The sequence below is a fragment of the Dermacentor albipictus genome, chromosome 10 (assembly GCF_038994185.2).
Source record: "Dermacentor albipictus isolate Rhodes 1998 colony chromosome 10, USDA_Dalb.pri_finalv2, whole genome shotgun sequence".
In the NCBI taxonomy this organism is placed as follows: Eukaryota; Metazoa; Arthropoda; class Arachnida; order Ixodida; family Ixodidae; genus Dermacentor; species Dermacentor albipictus.
This window is the reverse complement of record NC_091830.1, coordinates 11,579,845-11,601,586: the sequence shown is the minus strand read 5'-3', so window position 1 is coordinate 11,601,586 and position 21,742 is coordinate 11,579,845. Positions and strand designations below refer to the sequence as shown.

Below are 21,742 nucleotides of genomic sequence, written 5' to 3'. Positions count from 1 at the left end.
CTGGTCCAAAACTACCTATTATTGTCCTCCCTTATCCATCATTGCTAATTTCCCGCATTGGCTTGCTTCCTTTGAAGTCAGTACGTCAATCTACGTCACGGCAGAAAATATTTAGTTTAACGGCCACCGCGGCGCTACGTGGTAGTGGTCCGGAGGGTTAGTTGGGCGAGTCTGTTAAGCCTGTCGAGACAATTACTGCCGCCTTCAAGCCGTCTGAGCTCTACAAGATTAGTGTAAGCCTTAGCTCAGCAGCTCCTATCTAAATATAAAGAAAAGAAAACAAGGTGTTGATTTTGATTCTTCGTTATGCTGTTAGCCATGGTACTTAGTCATACATTTTTGCATGTCCCGTAATCCCCTGTAACGTTGTCGTCAAAGTTAAATACATTGTCTACCGCATCTTAATGTGGCGCAGGCCCTCTACCCCGTCTCCAGGGCTGGCTACTTGGGGGCGTCTGAGGGCCTCTCAGTTCTTTTTGCCCAATTGTGCAAGATTTTGACTGGCGAAGTATGCTCATTGGCCGCCACTATAACGCTCGTCAGCAGCCCTTATCAACTGAACGAGGTAAGCGGAACACATGTGGTCAAACGAGCACCATTCACACTGATTTTGGAAACTGTTGGCGTTAGCTTGTTTTATTTTTCTAGATGCCTGTAGGAGCCTTTAACAATTGTATTATTACGCCAATTATCACTATTTGTATTATACGCTAGTATACCCGAGCTAACGATGGGCTGTATGACAACCATGTGCTATGCTTCTAACAACGTTGAAAAGTATTCACGTACACACTTTTTTTCCTTGGTATCTTCGTAGACGCATGCACAAATTATTCGGCTACGCCAAATTTCTCGGTTAGAATTGTGCGGTATACCAGTGGTCAGATTAAATCTCCCACCCTTTTGTAAAACAGGAATCTTTGCAATAATAAATAGTTTATCAGTCACAATGCGTTAAATATATGTGTCCTGTGAAGCTTGAGATTTGCATTGATTCAAAAAGCGTTGTATGGTATCTAATCGCGAATACGGCGATGGTATAGCCGACTGTGGCAGTATAATAAATTTGCGCTTCTCACAAACACGGGAAGGAGGTGGGGGAGTTGCATTCCAGTTCTAATACACTAAGAACATATATACTTGCGTGGCGAGCACCTGGTTGTCTCGATGAAAGGATAAATCTGCGGCATGCCGCGCGACATAGCACGTGCGTATGTGAGTAGGGGGCTCCTTGCCCCGTCGCCTTGTCACTTCTTAAGGATCATCGGGATTAACATGATGGGGAGGGAGCAGGCACATTGCACACGGGACAAGAACAGATGTATTTCGTTGTACGAAATCATGAAGTGTTAGCTCTTCGTCCTTACTATCGTCAGCCTGTTTTATGGTGGAAATCAAGGCACTTCCCAGATTTACTCATCATCCGGCGATCTCCTATTACTCCCGTCCTGCATCAGCCAAATTTGCGCTACGCTTTCACGATCTATAAACGCATCCTCCATCTACATTCCCCTGAGGCTTACGATTAGGCTTCCCTTAACTTTCTGTTGGAGCCCGTTGTTTTGCTCTAATAAACCATTTACTTGCTGCGCCTTCTCATGATTCGCCCCAATTTCACTTAAACTCAACAATAACATAGACTACTCACATCTGCTCTCTCTTCCATACAGCCGTCTTCGTGCCTTTTGACATGTGTCGATCATGATAACTGCTAAGGGAAATACCCGCGACATATGTGTAGCCTGCATAATCATGCTGTTTACTTGCAAAAGAACTTGCCGGAATAAAGAATTAAAGGAAGCAACCGCGTTTTAAGTTCAGGTCTATCTTGCACGCGTTACCGCCGACGTACAGGAAGGGGCGTACACGAATTGCCGGTTATGCGAGCACCGTAGCAAACTAACTGCCTTTTTTGCACCCTCTGACGAAGGAAGTGGAAAATGTCGACACAGGTTACTGCACGATCACATCCTTCCATTCTCATGAGCCGGTCAGTGAGGAATACCGTAAGCCGATTTTTTTTTGCTTATTTTTTTTACCAAATGAACTCCATGCAAACTTCATATGTCATGATGCTTTAGAAGCGACAAAATATTCATTGTGTCATCAAATTTTCGGGGTCGTCTTTTGAAATATTCGTAATAAATTCGATTCAGACGTCTCGCCATTAGAAGAGCCAGAGTGAAAATCTTTTGAAAGGAATTTTTTCTATTGACGTTTCATTAGGGTAAGTTACCGTACGCTCGAACTCAAAATGAATTATTCTGTCATTTGGTCAGACACGAGTCCCCATGTACTTGGGCCACTTTCCCATCGGAACAACTATACAAAACCTCCTGCACTTCTACCAGGTAAGCCGCTCTGCAGTAGACCACATTGGCAGCAAGCATTACATTCAAAAGTTTGCTTTATAGCCTGAAGAAAATATCTTGCTCTCACACCTGCTTTTAAATAGAGATATTTCGGCTACGTCAGCCAACGAGCCATTTCGGCTGATCGCGCCGTATGCCGTATGCAGGCAGCCGTGTGCCGTATGCCATATGCCGTGCCTAGAAACGCCTCAGCCGCGCTACAAAAGATGGCGCTGTCGTCGACGCCGCTGCCGTCGCCACTCGCTCCACCAGATGTGCTCCGCAGGGGTGGAGGGAGAGGAGGTGTCGCCTCGCGGAGGTTATATATATACATGCGCTTCGCCTCAGTGAATTTAGTCGTTATGGAGAGCGCGAAAGAGACGCAACAACGACAAAACGAAGCGATTAAGAGACAACGCGCTCAAGAGACGCCACAAGAACGCGCCCCCACGACTCGGGAAGCGTCGTAACGAAGATGCTGCTAGAAGAAGTCGTGCCACGTCCCGGAGTGACTCTGCAACTGCGGAAGAGACCGCTTTGAGTTCTCGAGAGCGTCAGAATGAGACGCTGGGTAGACGACGTGCCAAGGAAACAGGGAGAACGTGGAAGACTCGAAACCACAATCGTAGCCATGCAGCTCTTGCTTTCGCAATTCGACTAGGGTTAACCAGAGCTAAACCACAGGCAATTATTCAACCCATTATCCCAAAGTTTGTGTTCAGTGTGCTGCAAAAGCTCATAGTGTGGTATTTGTCTAGAATAGCTTTTCTTCTGTTGCTGAAATTCTCCTGTAAGAAATAGAGTATTTTTGTTCGTTTTGCCAACGTAGTGTCGCTTCATTGGTTGGACAGTATCTCACCGGATGCATGCACGATACTTTCGTGGTAATTTCAAGGTTGGCCCCAGATCCTCGATATTCATTCCCAAGTCGTACGCTGGCCGTCTAAGTATCTTTGTGTGCGTCAGTACACAAAACGGTGTTTTGTGCATTTTGCCAGCATGTTTGACGGTGCTTGTCTTGCAATTGCTTGCATGCTCAGAATCCGGTCGAAGTGGATATGTGCATAGCAAACTCACCGGCTGCTATATTCGCAAGCTGCAACACGTGGCGTCAAGTAATTAGTGGAAAGTTTAGATTAAAAAATGTTTATGAAAATAGGAAAGTTGGTAAATGCCACAACGGATTTATTATGTCACAACTATTATCTCAAATTCTTTCCTTTGCTTCAAGTTGTTGACAAATTCGACTTCGCCCTGCCATCCGCTCGCCGCCTGGTTAGCTCAGATGGTAGAGCGGCTGCCCCGGAAAGGCGTGGTCCCGGGTTCGAGTCCCGGAACAGGACGAATTTTTCTTCAACTGCGAGGCTTTTCTTTCGAGGAACCCGTTTGCGTTTCTTTTGTAGTAATTGCTACGAACGGGTGGATGACTGATTTTCCCTTAATCATTACTTATCTCCACGTTGCGGGTCTCCGCAGAACTATTATGTCAAGGGATGTTTAAAGTATTTAGTCTAAGAAAAGAAACACGTGGTATATCGCCCCAGCTGCTTTTGCTGCAGACTTCGCTGTGCGACCACGTTCACCCGCCATAATTGGAGCAGTGTACCGGTTCACCACGCTCCTGCCGTGCATGCTACCTATACAAAGCAGCTGGCGTCATATCATGACTATGGAACTATTTAGAGCACAGGTGAACAACAGGTCATGCCGCTGTGCGGCACTACAGCGCCACGTGTATCCAAACAATGCACCAGTCTTCATCGACTGACAACATTGTAGTTTTTGACATGTACATTTTCAGTGGTGTCATTGCACACAAAAAGCGAACGAACTCCTGTCCTAGTCTCTATAGTGCACCTTAAGGTACTTACACGACTCAGATAACGACACATAGGTCCGCTTAAAGTGGATGCTTGCGCTTATTATAGCTTTATGACACATGTTCAAGATTTCCTTATTCTAAAGGTATTCATTTTATTTACTGGTGATAGCTGGTGCAGTTTCGATTTTTCAGGTGGTGTTGTTAGGATAACAAACAATTTGCAGGTCCAAGACTACCACTGCTCGATTAGCTGAAAGTTCATTCACACTAGGGCACACTGCAACTACGGAATTGAAGCCAGCCAATTTTGAAGTCACATTCTTCGGGAAAAAATTTCGGGCCCAGCAAAAATGAATTTCGTAGCACAGTCTTAAGACTGATATATCGAAACAGGCGTTGATATCGTGATTTGTTTTAGATGGACGTGACTTAACTGTTTTGTGAGGCTTCAGTTTTCCATTTACAATGTGGTTCCGAAGCATTGAACTGAAAAGTTAATTGGTGGAAATTTATCAATGAGCTATCAAAAAATTATACAATATTTCATAAAATTGAGTTCCACTTTCTTCAGTAACCCACCCACCAGAGTAAGCGGAGTCTAGCTATCTTCCAAGTGGAATTTTTTTAGGAAGCAGAGGGGGAGTTCTTCACTACGCTGGCGAACATTGGTACCTTTTCACTTCGTTCCTTGACCGTTAGCGCTTTGTGCTCAAGGTGAATGCACACCAGCCCTGGCAAGGTTTCGGTTCTCTTGATGGATGCTACAACTAGAACGTGGGACCTTAAATGTTGCAAAAAACATATATCTTTGATATCGGCTGATGTGTGATCAAGGAAGGAGATGCCAATGTACTCGCCGCGTGCAACTAACTAATAAGAAACGAAAAAGTATTGAAAGTGATGATATCGAATATCGTCCGCGCCAATGAAGCATGTAGCATTTCAAGTTGATATGTTACTGGGCTTCACTTGCTTCATTTAGAGGTGAACATAGCCAGAGACTTCGTCATGTACGATCATGGCGCCAAGGAGAACCTTAAGCGGTACAATCAGGTAAACGGCGCAACTGATATTTTCTATTAGTACTTGAGAAAACTGACGTGCTGCCGCAGGTTGTTGCGCATAAGCTCATCTGGGTTAAACGGACACTAGCTATTGTTAGTGTTCCTGATCTCCGCAACACACCCCGAACGAACAGCACAGAGAAGATCGGCAGTACGAGCGTTTGTATTATCGGTTTTCGTGTGTCCTCTCTGCGGCGTTGTTTGTCCGTGCAGTGATACGGTGATGAAACCGTACTAACTAGTTCAATGCGACGTACTCCTAAGCCAAATTTATCGGTTTCTTCACCACGCACTGTACGGGTTAATGCGTGTTGATGATTTGCAGGTTTTTCTGGCGCAAGGGCCAAGTTTGACGAAAGAGCACCAGATCAGTATCTCTGCACTCGTTACGGGCACACTTTCGGCAAGGCCCCATAACTATTTTTTACTAATACGCACCTACGTTCGTGACTCGGCAACTTTTTTTTTCTACGAAGTTGACGATCAGTTCAAGTTATGTTAGCCTGACTGCGAATAGGATGTTCCGTTTAAAAGGATTGGCGGTACTGCATCTTGACATTTCGCATTACGCACATCGTGTATATTGTAGTCCACATGACGCGTATACTACAGGTATTTGACCTGCTAACTTATTTGTTAGAAATAATGTTGCTATTGTCGTTTCTGATAACGTTGTATTCGACCACGCACTCCTAAATGTTGTATATGCGAGGGCTAGACATTATTGTTAACATTCCAGAAATGTAATGATTCTATGAACGATACCGATCATTGATTCGCTATGGACTATAACTAAATAAAGCTTGAATAGGCAGAGTGCATTGAGGCATAGAACCATGCCATGGGATGTTGAAACAGTAGGAGTCTACTTCGCGATATTGCGGCTAACCACGCAATCATAACAGTCTCTTGTGTTTGTCTAGCTGGTCGGGAGCTAAGCGTAAAAATATCGATACAGGAATGCCTGCGAATGAAATCAAACCTTAATCGATGTAAAATTTTATTCGTATAGTGCATAGAAGAACGCTCTAAAATCGACGCCGCAGATTCTTCCATGCAACACGCAGTGCATATAGGTAGTTTCAACTTTGTCGCGACGTTTCTTTTTTATGTATGCCATGACACAGTTCTTATTGTTTCACTTCCTGGCCTGCCTGCCTGCCTGCCCTCCCTCACTTCGTCTCCACATTTGTATATCACGAAAGGCTGAACTATGCACGGGATCAACTGTGCTTGCTGAAAAATTCGAACCAGAATTCTTGTGAACCGAATGCTGGATCGCTTACAGCTTTCGGCTTCGTTACAGGAGACATAGCCAGCAATAATAAAGACTAAACAACAGAGGGTGTCCCAGTTAAATTTAGTCAAAGTTTAAGAATATGCGAATGCCACGCAGCTGGACAGAACCAAGGTAGTCTTGTTTGCCGTCGCTAAGCCCGAAAATGCACGCAGAATTGCCGCCCGATTAGCCGCTCTAGACATCTTGCGTGTATTTGCGGGCCTCTTTCACGAAAGCTGTATCGGGACTTTTTCATGCCGCTCACCAATTTTCTCATTGGCACTTTTTATCTAAATATAATATTCAAGAAGTTGATTAATTAAGACTAATTCTCTAGCTTCACCAAAGACACTCCCTCCCCAGAACAGGAATTGGCCTCCGTGAGGCTAGCTTAGCCAGACTGTTCGGTGTTGTCTTCTATATAAGTATGAGACGAGACACAGTTATGTCGAATGCTGACTGTAAGCACGAAATCGCCTTAAAACATACACTAGTGCACTTTTTGATGTCGGCATGCCTTCTTTTGCACATCCATGCACAGACGAAACCACCGGCCTATCCCTTGCAACGCATCACAACTCCATGGGCTATCTTCTCGTCAGAGGGCGACCAGGTCGCCGACTCTCGTGATGTCGAAGAACTGGTTGCCAGACTCGGATCGAGGGTTATCCTGCATCGGGTGGTTCCACAGAAAACCTTTGGTCACTTCGACTTTGCTATTGGATATAACTGCACCGATTTTTTGCACAATGTTGCCATCGATGTTGTGAAGCAGCAGATCGGTCAGAGCAAATGAGGGATCCTTGGTTCCAGGTACAAGAACAAGGACTGCTGCTCACGAGAAACGCTGTTTTGTTGGAATCCCAAAGGAGACGTTTTATTCGGAGTGCTTAACACAGAAAGTTTACATATAAAGTTTCAGTACTTGAGGGTATTTGAGTATGTTGCCGTTTGACTTTTGATAGGATGTATATTGGAGGTTAGAATGCACAAGAGTTTGACGATACACACAGAAGAGACACACACCACAGAGCGCTACTTGCAACTATCGTTTTATTCCCTTGTCAGTGGAATAAATACAGGAAGATACTCAGGGGGGAGGGCGGTAGCGACAAAAAAAACAAACAAACAAACTAAAATAGTTTTGACAAATATTGCCATCTACCAATGCCAAGCCGGCTTTGTCATGCGATCGTTTTCGCTGCACTCATCACAAAAAACCCCGGATACGAAATTTCCGATTAGCGCTTGAGGAAATCTAATTCCTTTGCACTAAGGGAAACTGAAGGCGTGCTCACGCACATACTACCCAAACGCGCAATCTCAGCAGCTTCGATTATCTCCCGCGTTATTTGGCTGCCATCTTTGCTCACAATCTTACAATTCCTGAATAAGGACCGACATACGCAACCTCTACAATGTATCCCAAGGAGTCCGGCGACTGTTCTTGAAACGTTATAATCATGTTGCTTTAATCTTTCGTTTAAACATCGTCCAGTCTGTCCGATGTACTTCCTGCTGCACTGAAGTGGAATGGAATATACCACTCCCTCAGCGCAGTCGACGAACTTATTTCTGTGTTGCGTTTCACAACCTCGTTGCTGTGTGGCACCTGGGTTAACCTTTGCACACATGCTCAGCAATTTCTCCTTTGCGGAAAACACCACTTTTACCTGGCATCTTTTACCAATTTTCTTAACTCGGTGCGCGATTTTCTTTATTCGTCTGCGCATGCATGTGCAAAAGAAGGCATGCCGACATCAAAAAGTGCACTGGTGTATGTTTTAAGGCGATTTCGTGCTTACAGTCAGCATTCGACATAACTGTGTCCCGTTTCATAGTTATATAGAAGACAACGCCGAAGAGTCTGGCTAAGCTAGCCTCACGGAGGCCAATTCCTGTTCTGGGGAGGGAGTGTCTTTGTTGAAGCTAAAGAATTAGTCTTAATTAATCAACTTCTTGAATATTACATTTAAATAAAAAGTGCCAATGAGAAAATTGGTGAGCGGCATGAAAAAGTCCCGATACAGCTTTCGTGAAAGAGGCCCGCAAATACACGCAAGATGTCTAGAGCGGCTAATCGGGCGGCAATTCTGCGTGCATTTTCGGGCTTAGCGACGGCAAACAAGACTACCTTGGTTCTGTCCAGCTGCGTGGCATTCGCATATTCTTAAACTTTGACTAAATTTAACTGGGACACCCTCTGTTGTTTAGTCTTTATTATTGCTGGCTATGTCTCCTGTAACGAAGCCGAAAGCTGTAAGCGATCCAGCATTCGGTTCACAAGAATTCTGGTTCGAATTTTTCAGCAAGCACAGTTGATCCCGTGCATAGTTCAGCCTTTCGTGATATACAAATGTGGAGACGAAGTGAGGGAGGGCAGGCAGGCAGGCAGGCAGGCCAGGAAGTGAAACAATAAGAACTGTGTCATGGCATACATAAAAAAGAAACGTCGCGACAAAGTTGAAACTACCTATATGCACTGCGTGTTGCATGGAAGAATCTGCGGCGTCGATTTTAGAGCGTTCTTCTATGCACTATACGAATAAAATTTTACATCGATTAAGGTTTGGTTTCATTCGCAGGCATCGCTGTATCGATATTTTTACGCTTAGCTCCCGACCAGCTAGACAAACCCAAGAGACTGTTATGATTGCGTGGTTAGCCGCAATATCGCGAAGTAGACTCCTACTGTTTCGACATCCCATGGCATGGTTCTATGCCTCAATGCACTCTGCCTATTCAAGCTTTATTTAGTTATAGTCCATAGCGAATCAATGATCGGTATCGTTCATAGAATCATTACATTTCTGGAATGTTAACTATAATGTCCAGCCCTCGCATATACAACATTTAGGAATGCGTTGTCGAATACAACGGTATCAGAAACGACAATAGCAACATTATTTCTAACAAATAAGTTAGCAGGTTAAATACCTGTAGTATACGCGTCATATCGACTACAATATACACGATGTGCGTAATGCGAAATGTCAAGATGCAGTACCGCCAATCCTTCTAAACGGAACATCCAATTCGCAGTCAGGGCAACATAACCTGAACTCATCGTCAACTTCGTAGAAAAAAATAGTTGGTGAGTCACGAAGGTACGTGCGTATTAGTAAAAAATAGTTATGGGGCCTTGCCGAAAGTGTGCCCGTAACGAGTGCAGAGATACTGATCTGGTGCTCTTTCGTCAAACTTGGCCCTTGCGCCAGAAAAACCTGCAAATCATCAACACGCATTAACCCGTACAGTGCGTGGTGAAGAAACCGATAAATTTGGCTTAGGAGTACGTCGCATTGAACTAGTTAGTACGGGTTCATCACCGTATCATTGCACGGACAAACAACGCCAGAGACAGGACAGACGAAAACCGACAATACAAACGCTCGTACTCACGATCTTCTCTGTGCTCTTCGTTCGGGGTGTGTTGCGAAGATCAGGAACACTAACAATAGCTAGTGTCCGTTTAACGCAGACGAGCTTATGCGCAACAACCTATGGCAGCACGTCAGTTTTGTCAAGTACGAAGAGAAAATATCAGTTGCGCCGTTTACCTGATTGTACCGCTTAAGGTTCTCCTTGGCGCCATGATCGTACATGACGAAGTCTTTGACTATGTTCACCTGTAAATGCAGCAAGTGAAGACCAGTAACATATCAACTTGAAATGCTACATGCTTCATTGGTGTGCACGATATTCGATATCATCACTTTCAATACTTTTTCGTTTCTCATTAGTTAGTTGCACGCGGCGAGTGCATTGGCATCTCCTTCCTTGATCACACATCCGCCCATATCACAGATATATGTTTTTTGCAACATTTAAGTCCCACGTTCTAGTTGTAGCATCCATCAAGAGAACCGAAACCTTGCCAAGGCTGGTGTGCATTCACCTTGAGCACAAAGCGCTAACGGTCAAGGAACGAAGTGAAGGAAAGGTACCAATGTTCACCAGCGTAATGAAGAACTCCCCCTCTGCTTCCTAAAAAAATTCCCCTTGGCAGATAGCTAGACTCCGCTTACTCTGGTGGGTTGGTTACTGAAGAAAAAGGAACTCAGTTTTATGAAATATTGTATAATTTTTGATAGCTCATTAATAAATTTCCACCAATTAACTTTTCAGTTCAATACTTCGGAACCACGTTGTAAATGGAAAACTGAAGCCTCGCAAAACAGTTAAGTCACGAACTTTTAAAACAAATCACGATATCAACGCCTGTTTCGATATATCAGTCTTAAGACTGTGCTACGAAATTCATTTTTGCTGGGCCCGAAATTTTTTCCCGAAGAATGTGACTTCAAAATTGGCAGGCTTCAATTCCGTAGTTGCAGTGTGCCCTAGTGTGAATGAACTTTCAGCTAATCGAGCAGTGGTAGTCTTGGACCTGCAAATTGTTTGTTATCCTAACAACACCACCTGAAAAATCGAAACTGCACCAGCTATCACCAGTAAATAAAATGAATACCTTTAGAATAAGGAAATCTTGAACATGTGTCATAAAGCTATAATAAGCGCAAGCATCCACTTTAAGCGGACCTATGTGTCGTTATCTGAGTCGTGTAAGTACCTTAAGGTGCACTATAGAGACTAGGACAGGAGTTCGTTCGCTTTTTGTGTGCAATGACACCACTGAAAATGTACATGTCAAAAACTACAATGTTGTCAGTCGATGAAGACTGGTGCATTGTTTGGATACACGTGGCGCTGTAGTGCCGCACAGCGGCATGACCTGTTGTTCACCTGTGCTCTAAATAGTTCCATAGTCATGATATGACGCCAGCTGCTTTGTATAGGTAGCATGCACGGCAGGAGCGTGGTGAACCGGTACACTGCTCCAATTATGGCGGGTGAACGTGGTCGCACAGCGAAGTCTGCAGCAAAAGCAGCTGGGGCGATATACCACGTGTTTCTTTTCTTAGACTAAATACTTTAAACATCCCTTGACATAATACAGGTTTTCCCGCTCAGTTTAATCCAAACGCCTTTGAAAATAATCCAGGTGCCAGCCAATTTAATCTGAGCGCCAGCATTTTTAATCCCAGTGCGAATAATTTAATCCAGGCGCCACCACATTTAATCCCAGCGCCATCCGAATTAATCCGCGTGCCAACTCATTTAATCCCTGCGCCAGCCATATTAATCCAAGTGCCGCACATTTTAATCCCAGTGCCAGTCAATTTAATACTGTTGGAAATTGATTGAGAAACCAATCATTCTTGCAGAAGAGCTCGTAACAGGAGTCATGAATGCCGTCTATTCATTGATGTGATCGCTATATTGGCATCAGCACTATAGGAGCTCAGTTTCCACGCTACCGGTGTTGTCATGGTTGCTTCAGAAACACTTCCGTGTGTTATACCGCTCGCTCATTTCCTCCTTTTGAAGTCGCATTTCCGAGTGACAAGAGACTCACATAGGTGAGGCACAATCGTGACGGATATTACGCGACTTGGGTTGCGATCATGACATGCGATTTCCTTCCCTATCGTCTTGCATATCGATCGACATTGTTCGCAAGGGTAAAAACTTGCTCACCATTAACTCAGGCACTTGGCATAACCACTAAGCGATTCAATATACCTCACTAATCTTGTATTATGTATGCACTCTTATGCTTCCGTCATGCGTACCAAATGAAATGGTTCTGAGAATGTAACAGCTTATCCTTGAGTGACATAATTAGCTCACTTGTGACTCGCTCGACGCCACCGCCGTCGCACCTCTCCTAACCTGCCTACTAACATATCAAAGGAAATCGCTTTCAAAGCTCAAAAACATGCTCCCTATAAATGATTTAAGTGACGTGATCAATAGTGACTAACGTGACATCACCACGCTTCTCACGCATGCACTATCCTAAACTGCCGGCATGCATATCAAACGAAGTGGCTTATAAAGGGTAATAACCGGCTCACTATCACACAGCCAATGACGTGATCACTAGTGACTCCCATGACTTCATCATGGTTCTCACCCAACCATGCACTCTCCTAACCTGCCGACATGCGTATCAAACGAAGTGGCTTTTGAAGAGCAACAACCTGCTCATTATCACAAAGTCAAATGAGGTGATCACGAGTGACTCACGTGACGTCATTACGGCTCTCACCCAACCGTGCACTCTCGTAACTTGCCGACCTGCATATCAAACGAAATTACTTTTGAAAAGCAACAACCTGCTCATCATCACAACATCGAATGAGGTGATCACTAGTGACTCACGTGACGTCAACACCACTTTTACCTCGCATCTTTTACCAATTTTCTTTACACGACAAAAAATAGTGGTGATGCCGTACATTCATTCGATCGCGCACCGAGTAAAGAAAATTGGTAAAAGATGCGAGGTAAAAGTGGTGTTTTCCGCACCGGAGAAATTGCTGAGCATGTGTGCAAAGGTTAACCCAGGTGCCACACAGAAACGAGGTTGTGAAACACAACACAGAAAGAAGTTCGTCGACTGCGCTGAGGGAGTGGTATATTCCATTCCACTTCAGTGCGGCAGAAAGTACATCGGACAGACTGGACGATGTTTAAACGAAAGATTAAAGGAACATGATTATAACATTTCAAGAAGAGTCGCCGGACACCTTGGGATACATTGTAGAGATTGCGGATGTCGGCCCTTATTCAAGAATTGTAATATTGTGAGCAAAGATGGCAGCCAAATAACGCGGGAGATAATCGAAGCTGCTGAGATTGCGCGTTTGGGTAGTATGTGCGTGAGCAGGCCCTCAGTTTCCCTTAGTGCAAAGGAATTAGATTTCCTCAAGCGCTAATCGGAAATTTCGTATCCGGGTTTTTTTTGATGAGTGCAGCGAAAACGATCGCATGACAAAGCCGGCTTGGCATTGGTAGATGGCAATATTTGTCAAAACTATTTTAGTTTTTTTGTTTTTTTTTGTCGCTACCGCCCTCCCCCCTGAGTATCTTCCTGTATTTATTCCACTGACAAGGGAATAAAACGATAGTTGCAAGTAGCGCTCTGTGGTGGGTGTCTCTTCTGTGTGTATCGTCAAACTGTTGCGCATTCCAACCTCCAATATGCTATACCAACACGCCCAGTCGTCAACCTTGATAGGATGTAATTTTAAATGCTGGTAAAAGTATTTGAAGACGAGGGTCCTTCATGTCCTGCCGTTTCCTCTTTGCTCTTCTACGGTGTTTCTTCTTCCTCTGAGGCGCTGGAAATGCCTAAGATATGCACTGTACATATTTTTACCTTTTTTACTGCGACAGCAATTATACGGACACTTGTGATGTATTCGCACGGTCAGAGCCGCCACCGCAGTCACGCTATCCCGCTACCGACGGCGCGCATACGCTAAGGGTTAGAGGATCTTTAGAGTTTCGCAGTACACTTGGCTGCAAAAATGCCAAAGCCAAGCGGACTGACTGTAAAGGCTTCAGTGTAGATATTTCGGCTTGTTGGTGTAACGTTTTGCAGTTTTTCCCGCTGCGAAATAAGCACAAGCACAAAAGTGGCGTCCGGCTCGGAAATAAGTTGTTGCTGGAAGTTAGCGCCTGTGTTTGTCTGCTTCCTCTTCTACGTACTCGTGCTTTTTGCGCTACAGAAAAAGCTGCAAAACGTCAATGCTTCGGCAAGTCGGCACGGTGTGCAGCCAGACCACGGAGCGAACGTTCTGCCTTCCGGCCATGGTATATGCACATGAGAGTGGTTTGTTGGGCTAGTTGGTACATGGTTATAATATGAGAATGCCAGCAAACTTGAAAGTAGAAAAAATCGAGAAGCAGAGATAGACAAAGTGACAGGAAGGTGGCTGGACTAACAACTGAACTTCATTCATGAAAACGACATCCCCCAAGTCAGCACTGAACATGAGCAAGGCACAACATAACAAACAAAAAAACACGGTCACCACTTTATCCCGTCTACGCCCAGCGTGTGAGCGTGTCTGTGTGCATGAAGACTACCTACGCCAGCATTGTCAGAAGCCTGGAAGCTGCCGGCTCCTTCTACCTATAGCAGGAGATCGCTTCAGTGCTACGCCACGCCAACACATCACACCAACTTATCTGTTAAAAAACCGTCCAATGAGATCAAGAGCATCGCTCTGGGGCCGAAACTGGTTTTTCTTTAATGCGTTCATTGCGAGTGTCAAGGCAGAAAAAGTCTATATGTATAAGAGGGGAGGGAAAGAGATAAGAAGAAGGCAGGGAGGTTAACCAGAATCACGTCCGGTTGGCTACCCTACACAGGGGGAATGGGAAAGGGGGAAACAAAGATAACAGGGAGAGAGAGGAGGGAAGGAAATTGCAGTGAGTTCGATGACGTGTGTGGCCTTACAGAAATTGCATTGACAGTCGCAAATGGTCGCACAAGCCCGTTGTCCTTAAGAAGCACAAAAGTGCCTTCACCGCTTTATGGGCCGACGGGCGATGGGGGCGGTGTTCCAGCAGCACCTGCACAGAAAGCGGCCGATTGTCCAGTTTTCGAAAAGCTTTGGCAAGTTCTTGTCTCTCAGGGGTGTATCGTGGACAGTGGCACAGCAGGTGGTCGATGTTTTCTTCCGTGCCACAGACCTCGCATGCTCCACTGTCAGTCACTCCAATTAACGAAGAGTATGCCTTTGTGAAGGCAACTCCTAACCAAAGGCGACAGAGAAGCGTAGTTTCACGTCGAGGAAGTCCGAATGGAGGCCGTAGTTGCAGGGAGGGGTTGAGTCGATGCAGTCGTGTAAGTCGTAAATTTGGCGAGTTCCACTCGGTCAGTGTGAGGTTGCGTGCCAGGTGTCGAAGCTGCCTAGCGGCGTCTGTCCTCGAAAGCGGAATTGGAACGCTCTGCTCTTCATGATGTGCTGTACGAGCAGCGTTATCGGCGGAATCATTGCCACTGATTCCACAATGACCAGGTACCCATTGAAAAACGACCTCGTGACCTTTTTGTTGGACATGATGGTAAGGTTTCGCGATTTCGTATGTCAGTTGGTCATGGCATCCGTGTCGGAGAACTGACTGCGTGCACTGTAATGCCGGTTTTGAATCACAGAACACAGCCCATTTTCTAGCTCTTTCAGATTCAATGAATTCCAGTGCTCGACGCAGGGCCGTTAGTTCTGCCGCCGTTGAGGTCGTGACATGCGATGTCTTGAAGCGCAGTGTCATTCGTCGCGTTGGTACCACCACGGCATCACCGGAACTGCACGACGTAGTTGATCCATCGGTATAGATGTGCACGTGGTTGCTGTACTTTTCATGCAAAAGAAGTAAGGTCAACTGTTTTAGAGCAGAGGCCGGTAGATTTGTCTTCTTCTGTAGTCCTGGAATCATTAGATGTACTTGTGGACGGCTCAAACACCACGGAGGAAACGCTGGCTTGGCCGCAGGTGCGTACCCTGACGTAAACGACGCACGATGTGCACTGACAATGCCGCTAAATGTCGAGCAGGGCCTTGCAGCTGTGAGGCTCGCCAAGTGGTGCGAAGGGGTCCTGGTATTATGCCTGAGATGCATGCGCATTGTCTCAACGGTAATGTGCGTAGTGATTGGGTAGTCCTGCGCAAGGGCAATGGTTTCAGCAGTTGACGCACTGCGTGGTAACCCAAGACATATCTTAAAGGGAAGCTGAAACACTTTTCGAAAAAAAAAAATGAGTTCTCTGCGGCATTCTACGGTTTTGAGTCCCCCGAACACGAATATCTCGTTCAAAAAGGGCGGAAACAAGCGCAAGCGGCTGTTTTTTCATGAAAACGCGCACCAGCGCCTCAGGGTATCGCGCGAACGCCGCTGTTGCCCGTGATTGGTCGGAGCCGCTGTGACGTCAGTGGCGGCAGTCGCCGGTCGGCGCCGCCGTTTGAGAGCGTAGCACGCTGTTCTGTTCTGGCTGCATAGCTGAGTTGTAAGCATTATGGAACGTTCTCGCTGTCTCGGACAGCTTGTATTTTCGCCGTACATGTTCGAACCGACAGCCGATACGGAAAACGATGGCGGCAACGGCGGCAACGACGATGTTGAGTGTGCCAAAAGCGAGAGCGATGTGTACACCTTCTCGCGCGCTGGAAATCTTAGCTGTTACGTATGCTTTTTTTTTTTCATGTAGCTGCACGTTCCAATGACGGGAGAAAAAATGCGCTAAAGTGTCACTGGGAACTTGCTGCTGGAAGAATGCCGAAGCACTAACTTCTCATTATATTGTAAACACGGGTACAATTCCCCGATGTCAAGCACCTTGCCGCTTCTTGTCTGAAGTCCCGTGGTTTTCTGAGCGTTGATACACGATCGCGAACATAAGTGCCGCGTTTCAAAGCGCGCACATGCAGTGCTGCGAGGTACAATCATGGAAGTTGCTTAGCATACACATCCAGATCGAGATGGTCAGGGGGATTATATGTGCAATATTCAGAATATGGTTCGACGACATTGCGATTGTGGCTCGATCAAGAATCGGTACGCGCGCTCCATGCTAGTGTTCACATAAAGATATTAGGCAGTTTTAGTACCGCCGTGTGGTAAACATGATAACTGCAACCGTACGTCGAATGTCACTAGGCAAGCCTATACTCCAATTTATACCTCAGGTGCAACGCTGTGGAAGCTACGCACGAAGTCCGGTTACCAAAATTTATTACTGCGCGCGTTTCCGTCTATCGTTCGCAGCGTGCCAGCGGCATTTGCTCGCGCGAGCATGCACGTGAAGCTGCCGCGACGGGCTGCAATTAAAGAATGCCGAAAAGAAAATTGATTTAAAAGAACGTGTTAGCAGCCGTATAAGTACACGGATTGTTTCTATGGGTAAATTCTTTTTTTTTCATTCAGAACTGAGCTTATATATCAAAAGTTTTCTCAAAAATCGGGTCAAGAAACACCGAACTTTTTCTAAGTGCGAACGCAGCCACTGCAAGAAGTATCTCAAGCCTCCACAGCGTTGCACCTGATGTATGAAACGGAGTATAGCAACGCTAGCAACAACGCGTTTCCGCATTTGTCGTAAGGCTATCCGGCTATCGCGGAAACGGTCCGAGCACAGCACAGTTGATTTCGTCGGCACGAACTTATCTCTCCTCACAGCACTGCGCTGCAAGCTTCTTGTGCTTCGGGAACCTGTGAAACACCACATCGTCTCGCCCGCGTGTGTTCGTGCATCCGATTGCTGCACAGAACGAGGGCATGTTGGGCGCCCTTGGCTGTAGGCACTCACGCAGCACAGAAGGAAAGAACAGTTTACGAAAATCGCAAAACAAACGTGAGCGGCGGCGGCGGCAAATCTCTCGTAGCGTCGTTCAGTAAAGCGCAGGACGGAAAGAGGCATGCAGCGCATGCCAGCACGCCGGTCCGGCAGCTCGGTCCCCGCCAGTGACGTCACTCTCGCCGGTTCTCTCCTCTGAAAACCTCCTCACCCGGCGCTCCGGGAAGCGATGGGGGCGTGTCCCCGGGGGTGATTTAGAAAGCGATTTCCGCCCTTATATTAACAAAACGAAGAAAAAAATTTCGGAACCGTAAATTATTAGGTCTGTTCTTCCCAATCCCAGCAATTCATGGAAATTGAAAACCGCTTCAGCTTCCCTTTAAGGGCTTGGGCTTGAATACACTGTATCGCACGCAGGTTAGACTTGCAGGTGTTGGATATTGCAGGCAGGCTGTATCGCAGGAATCCAACGAACAACGCCATGTACAGCTGGCACGCAGGTTAGACTTGCAGGTGTTGGATATTGCAGGCAGGCTGTATCGCAGGAATACAACGAACAACGTCATGTACAGCTGTAACATAGCGTGTACAGATACTCCCCAACTTTTTCCTGCAAGGAAGCTGAACAGGTGACAGATAGCAGTCAGCCGCTTTTTTACGTAATTGACGTGCGGAGTCCAACACAGGTCTCTGTCAATTACGACTCCCAAGAATCTGTGACTTCTGCTGTATGGTATAAGTCGTCCGTTAATAGATACGCCGTAACCAGACATTGGCTTCCTCGTGAATGCCACCATTGCGCACTTTCCGCATGAAATTTCGAGTCCTTGTTCACGAAGGTAGCAAGATGTTATTGTGGCAGCCTTCTGAAGCCGAGCGCGAAGCTGTAGTCGTGTCACGCTTGATGTCCAAATGCAGATGTCGTCCGCATAGATGGAAAGGCGTACGGTGCTTGGCAGGTTGTCAACTAATCCACAGAGGGTGAGATTGAAAAGAGTCGGCCTAAGCACTCCGCCTTGAGGGACTCCTCGGCTGCCGTAATGCTCGGATGTCGGGCCATTTTCTGTGTCTACATAGAATGGTCTCCTCTGTAAGTAGCTGCACACCCACATATACATCTTACCACCAAGTCCGACGGCTTCTAACGTGCTAAGGATGGCTTCATGGGTGACATTATCATAAACCCCTTTAACGTCTAGAAACAGAGCAGCAGATAGTCGCTTACGGGCCTTTTGGTGTTGCACAAATGTTATCAAGTCAACAACGTTGTCTGTTGACGAACGGCCACGTCTGAAGCCGGACATAGCATCTGGGTAGATTTCATAGTACTCTAAGTACCATTCCAGACGTGTTAAAATCATTCTTTCCATTGTTTTTCCGACACAGCTCATAATTCCGACACAAATCATAATTTGACTTCGTGCGTCTATATCTTCGTTCCGCACGACGGCGAGTCGCTCGAAGTTTCGCTAGTTCGATGTCGAAATCGGTGCGGGAAGAACTCTTCGAAAGCAAATGCGTGGTTGTCTGTATGGCATCCTTTATTGCGCCCTGTAGGTTATAGGAGGTGCCGTCACGACAAAAGTCTTCCATTATTATTTTGAATTTAGGCCAATCGGTGCACTGGACGGTTCTGGAAGACTTGGAGATAGTCAAACCTTCGATCTTCAAATAGGTGGGGATGTGGTCACTACCCCGCGTTTCTAAATCCGAAAATCCCGGTCACGTGGTAGAGGCGTATAACCAGAGCAAGTGAAGGTGGTCCCGACCATCGTTAGTTGCGCTTGACTCCGCAAAGAGGCAGCAAATGGGGGTCAAGTGAGCTCCCCTACAATGCTTTGCAGTGGTGAAAGCGGCTCAAACTTGGATCCCGGACCCCAAAGAGGTGCAACATATGCCTAACGCGTTCCTCTCGCATTGAGCGTTAAAAGCGACACTGAAAGTTTTATTCGGCAGGCGTCACCTGATTTGGAGACTGCAAACTGCCATAAAAAGAAAAAACTGACATGCAGTTCTCCGTCACGACATCATGGCATATATATATATATATATATATATATATATATATATATATATATATATATATATATATATATATATACAGAGAGAGAGAGAGAGAGGCTGTCCAATCTACCTTTAGCCAGAGTTTTAAAATGTGCAAATTCCACGTAGCTGGACAGAACAAAGGTAATATTTGCCGTCGCTTGGAGCTACATCAACTATATTTTTTTCATTACGCCTCGTTGTATTATCTTAATTATCAAATATTATATTTAGATGAAGAGTGTCAAAGAGAAACTTGTAGAGCGACATGAAAAACTCCTGATACAGCTTTTTCTTGCTCAATACGTGCTACATAAACGGGTTTTTCCGAGCGTGAAAGAAGCCCGCAAATGTACGCAAAATTGCCGCGCTACTGGCCGCTCGAGGCACTTCGCGTGTATTTGTGGGCTTCTTCCAAGCTCGGAAAAACACTTTTATGTAGGATGTATAGAGCAACAGAAAGCGGTATCGGGGGTTTTTCATGTCGCTCTCTACAGTTTTTTCCTTGACACATCTAATCTAATTATAATATTTCAGAAATTTATTAATGAATTAGGACTAATTATCTAATTAGGACCCGCCGTGGTTGCTCAGTGACTATGGTGTTGGGCTGCTGAGCACAAGCTCGCGGGATCGAATCCCGGCCACGGCGGCCGCATTTCGATGGGGGCGAAATTCGAAAACACCCGTGTAGTTAGATTTAGGTGCACGTTAAAGAACCCCAGGTGGTCGAAATTTTCGGAGTCCTCCACTACGGCGCGCCTCATAATCAGAAAGTGGTTTTGGCACGTAAGACCTCATAAATTATTTATCTAATTAGGCTCAATGAATATATAATCTAAGTATCTCCAAGCGACGGCAAATAACGTTACCTTCGTTCTGCCCTGCTACGTGGCAAGTCTATATTTTTAAACTCTGGCTAAAGTTAGCTGGGACACCCTGTATACACAGTCGTGTCGTCTCACAGGAAGCGAAACTTCATTTTAGCACCTCGCACTTTAGCACATTCACTTTAGCACTTCACCTGCTGCTTTACTTTAGCACCTCGATGGACGGTGGGGACACGCGAATGTTGTGGGGACAATAAATGATCGAATCACGAAGCTTTGTATGACTTTTTTCTGCACACCGCTTAGCTTTGTTTTCTGCGATAGAGACACAGCTACCACATTTACTTTGTCGACAGCTGGCTTAGTAACCTTTTACGCGACCCATGAGCTTATGTCGAATATAGGCAGTTGTAAGTGGAACGAAGTTACGTTAAGTATAGGACAACATGAAATGTCTGCAGTGAGACAATCGTCCAGGGAGCTGCATGGTTCTCACGGCCCGTCGCGAAGGTGACACACTATGCAGTGCACACTTTGTCTTAGCAGTTGCTGTGCGGCAACGTTGAAAGGTAGAGCTGATAGCCGGCAAGTGAAAACGGGGCTGAATTCTCTTCGCACTGAACAGGCGACACGAAATAGCACGAAAGGTGACACAGCATACAAACGATTTGCAGACAATAATTCAATACTGTGCAATTCTTAACAAGCGCGTCCGTGTGGCTGAACGCTGTAGAAACGTCTTGAGGGAAAGAATGACTGGCGAACTTAGAAGCCCAAACTGGCAAAAGGAAATCTCTAGACAGCTATTCCTTTGTTTCGAAAATCAGAGATACACAGACAAACATACGCAGACATCCATCAAAAAATTAAGAAAGGAAGAGTCATGCATCAAAGATACATACACAAACTTACGCACAAATCCAGAAAAAAACGCTAAGAAAGAAAGAGTCAACCAAGTGTCGACGCCAAATAAGACAAGGTCGACGTACATGGTGGTTCAAATGATTCGACATTTAAATTCTGATTATATCTCTCTGTTCTGTCTGTCATTTTTTTTCGTGTTGAATATTCAGTCATTCTGATCTTATTCGTTCCCTATTTGCACAGGTATTTCACGGTTTTCGCCCAACCAATACGCTGAACGCATGTTCTATGCGCTTAGACGCAGCTTGCATGCCTCAATTCTTAAGTCGCATAGAAG

General features: G+C 45.6%; 2 protein-coding genes across 11 annotated transcripts in view; one reads left to right on the top strand and one right to left on the bottom strand.

Moving 5' to 3' along the window:
- Positions 1–21,742, bottom strand: part of LOC135917927 (uncharacterized) — a 166,889-nt gene that overhangs the window by 40,870 nt on the left and 104,277 nt on the right. For 8 of the 10 annotated variants that reach the window (XM_070528116.1, XM_070528115.1, XM_070528122.1 and 5 more), the window contains one exon: positions 12,610–12,660. The exons of the other annotated variants lie outside the window; for them this stretch is intronic. The gene's annotated coding sequence lies outside the window, so the exon portion shown is untranslated. The remainder of the gene's footprint in view (positions 1–12,609; positions 12,661–21,742) is intronic. 10 annotated transcript variants of the gene reach the window in all.
- The window catches only part of LOC135917906 (gastric triacylglycerol lipase-like), a 59,785-nt gene that overhangs the window by 6,994 nt on the left and 31,049 nt on the right, over positions 1–21,742 (top strand). The window contains exons 4-5 of the mRNA XM_070527596.1: positions 416–565; positions 2,280–2,351. Of these exons, the coding sequence (XP_070383697.1) occupies positions 416–565; positions 2,280–2,351 (222 nt within the window). The remainder of the gene's footprint in view (positions 1–415; positions 566–2,279; positions 2,352–21,742) is intronic.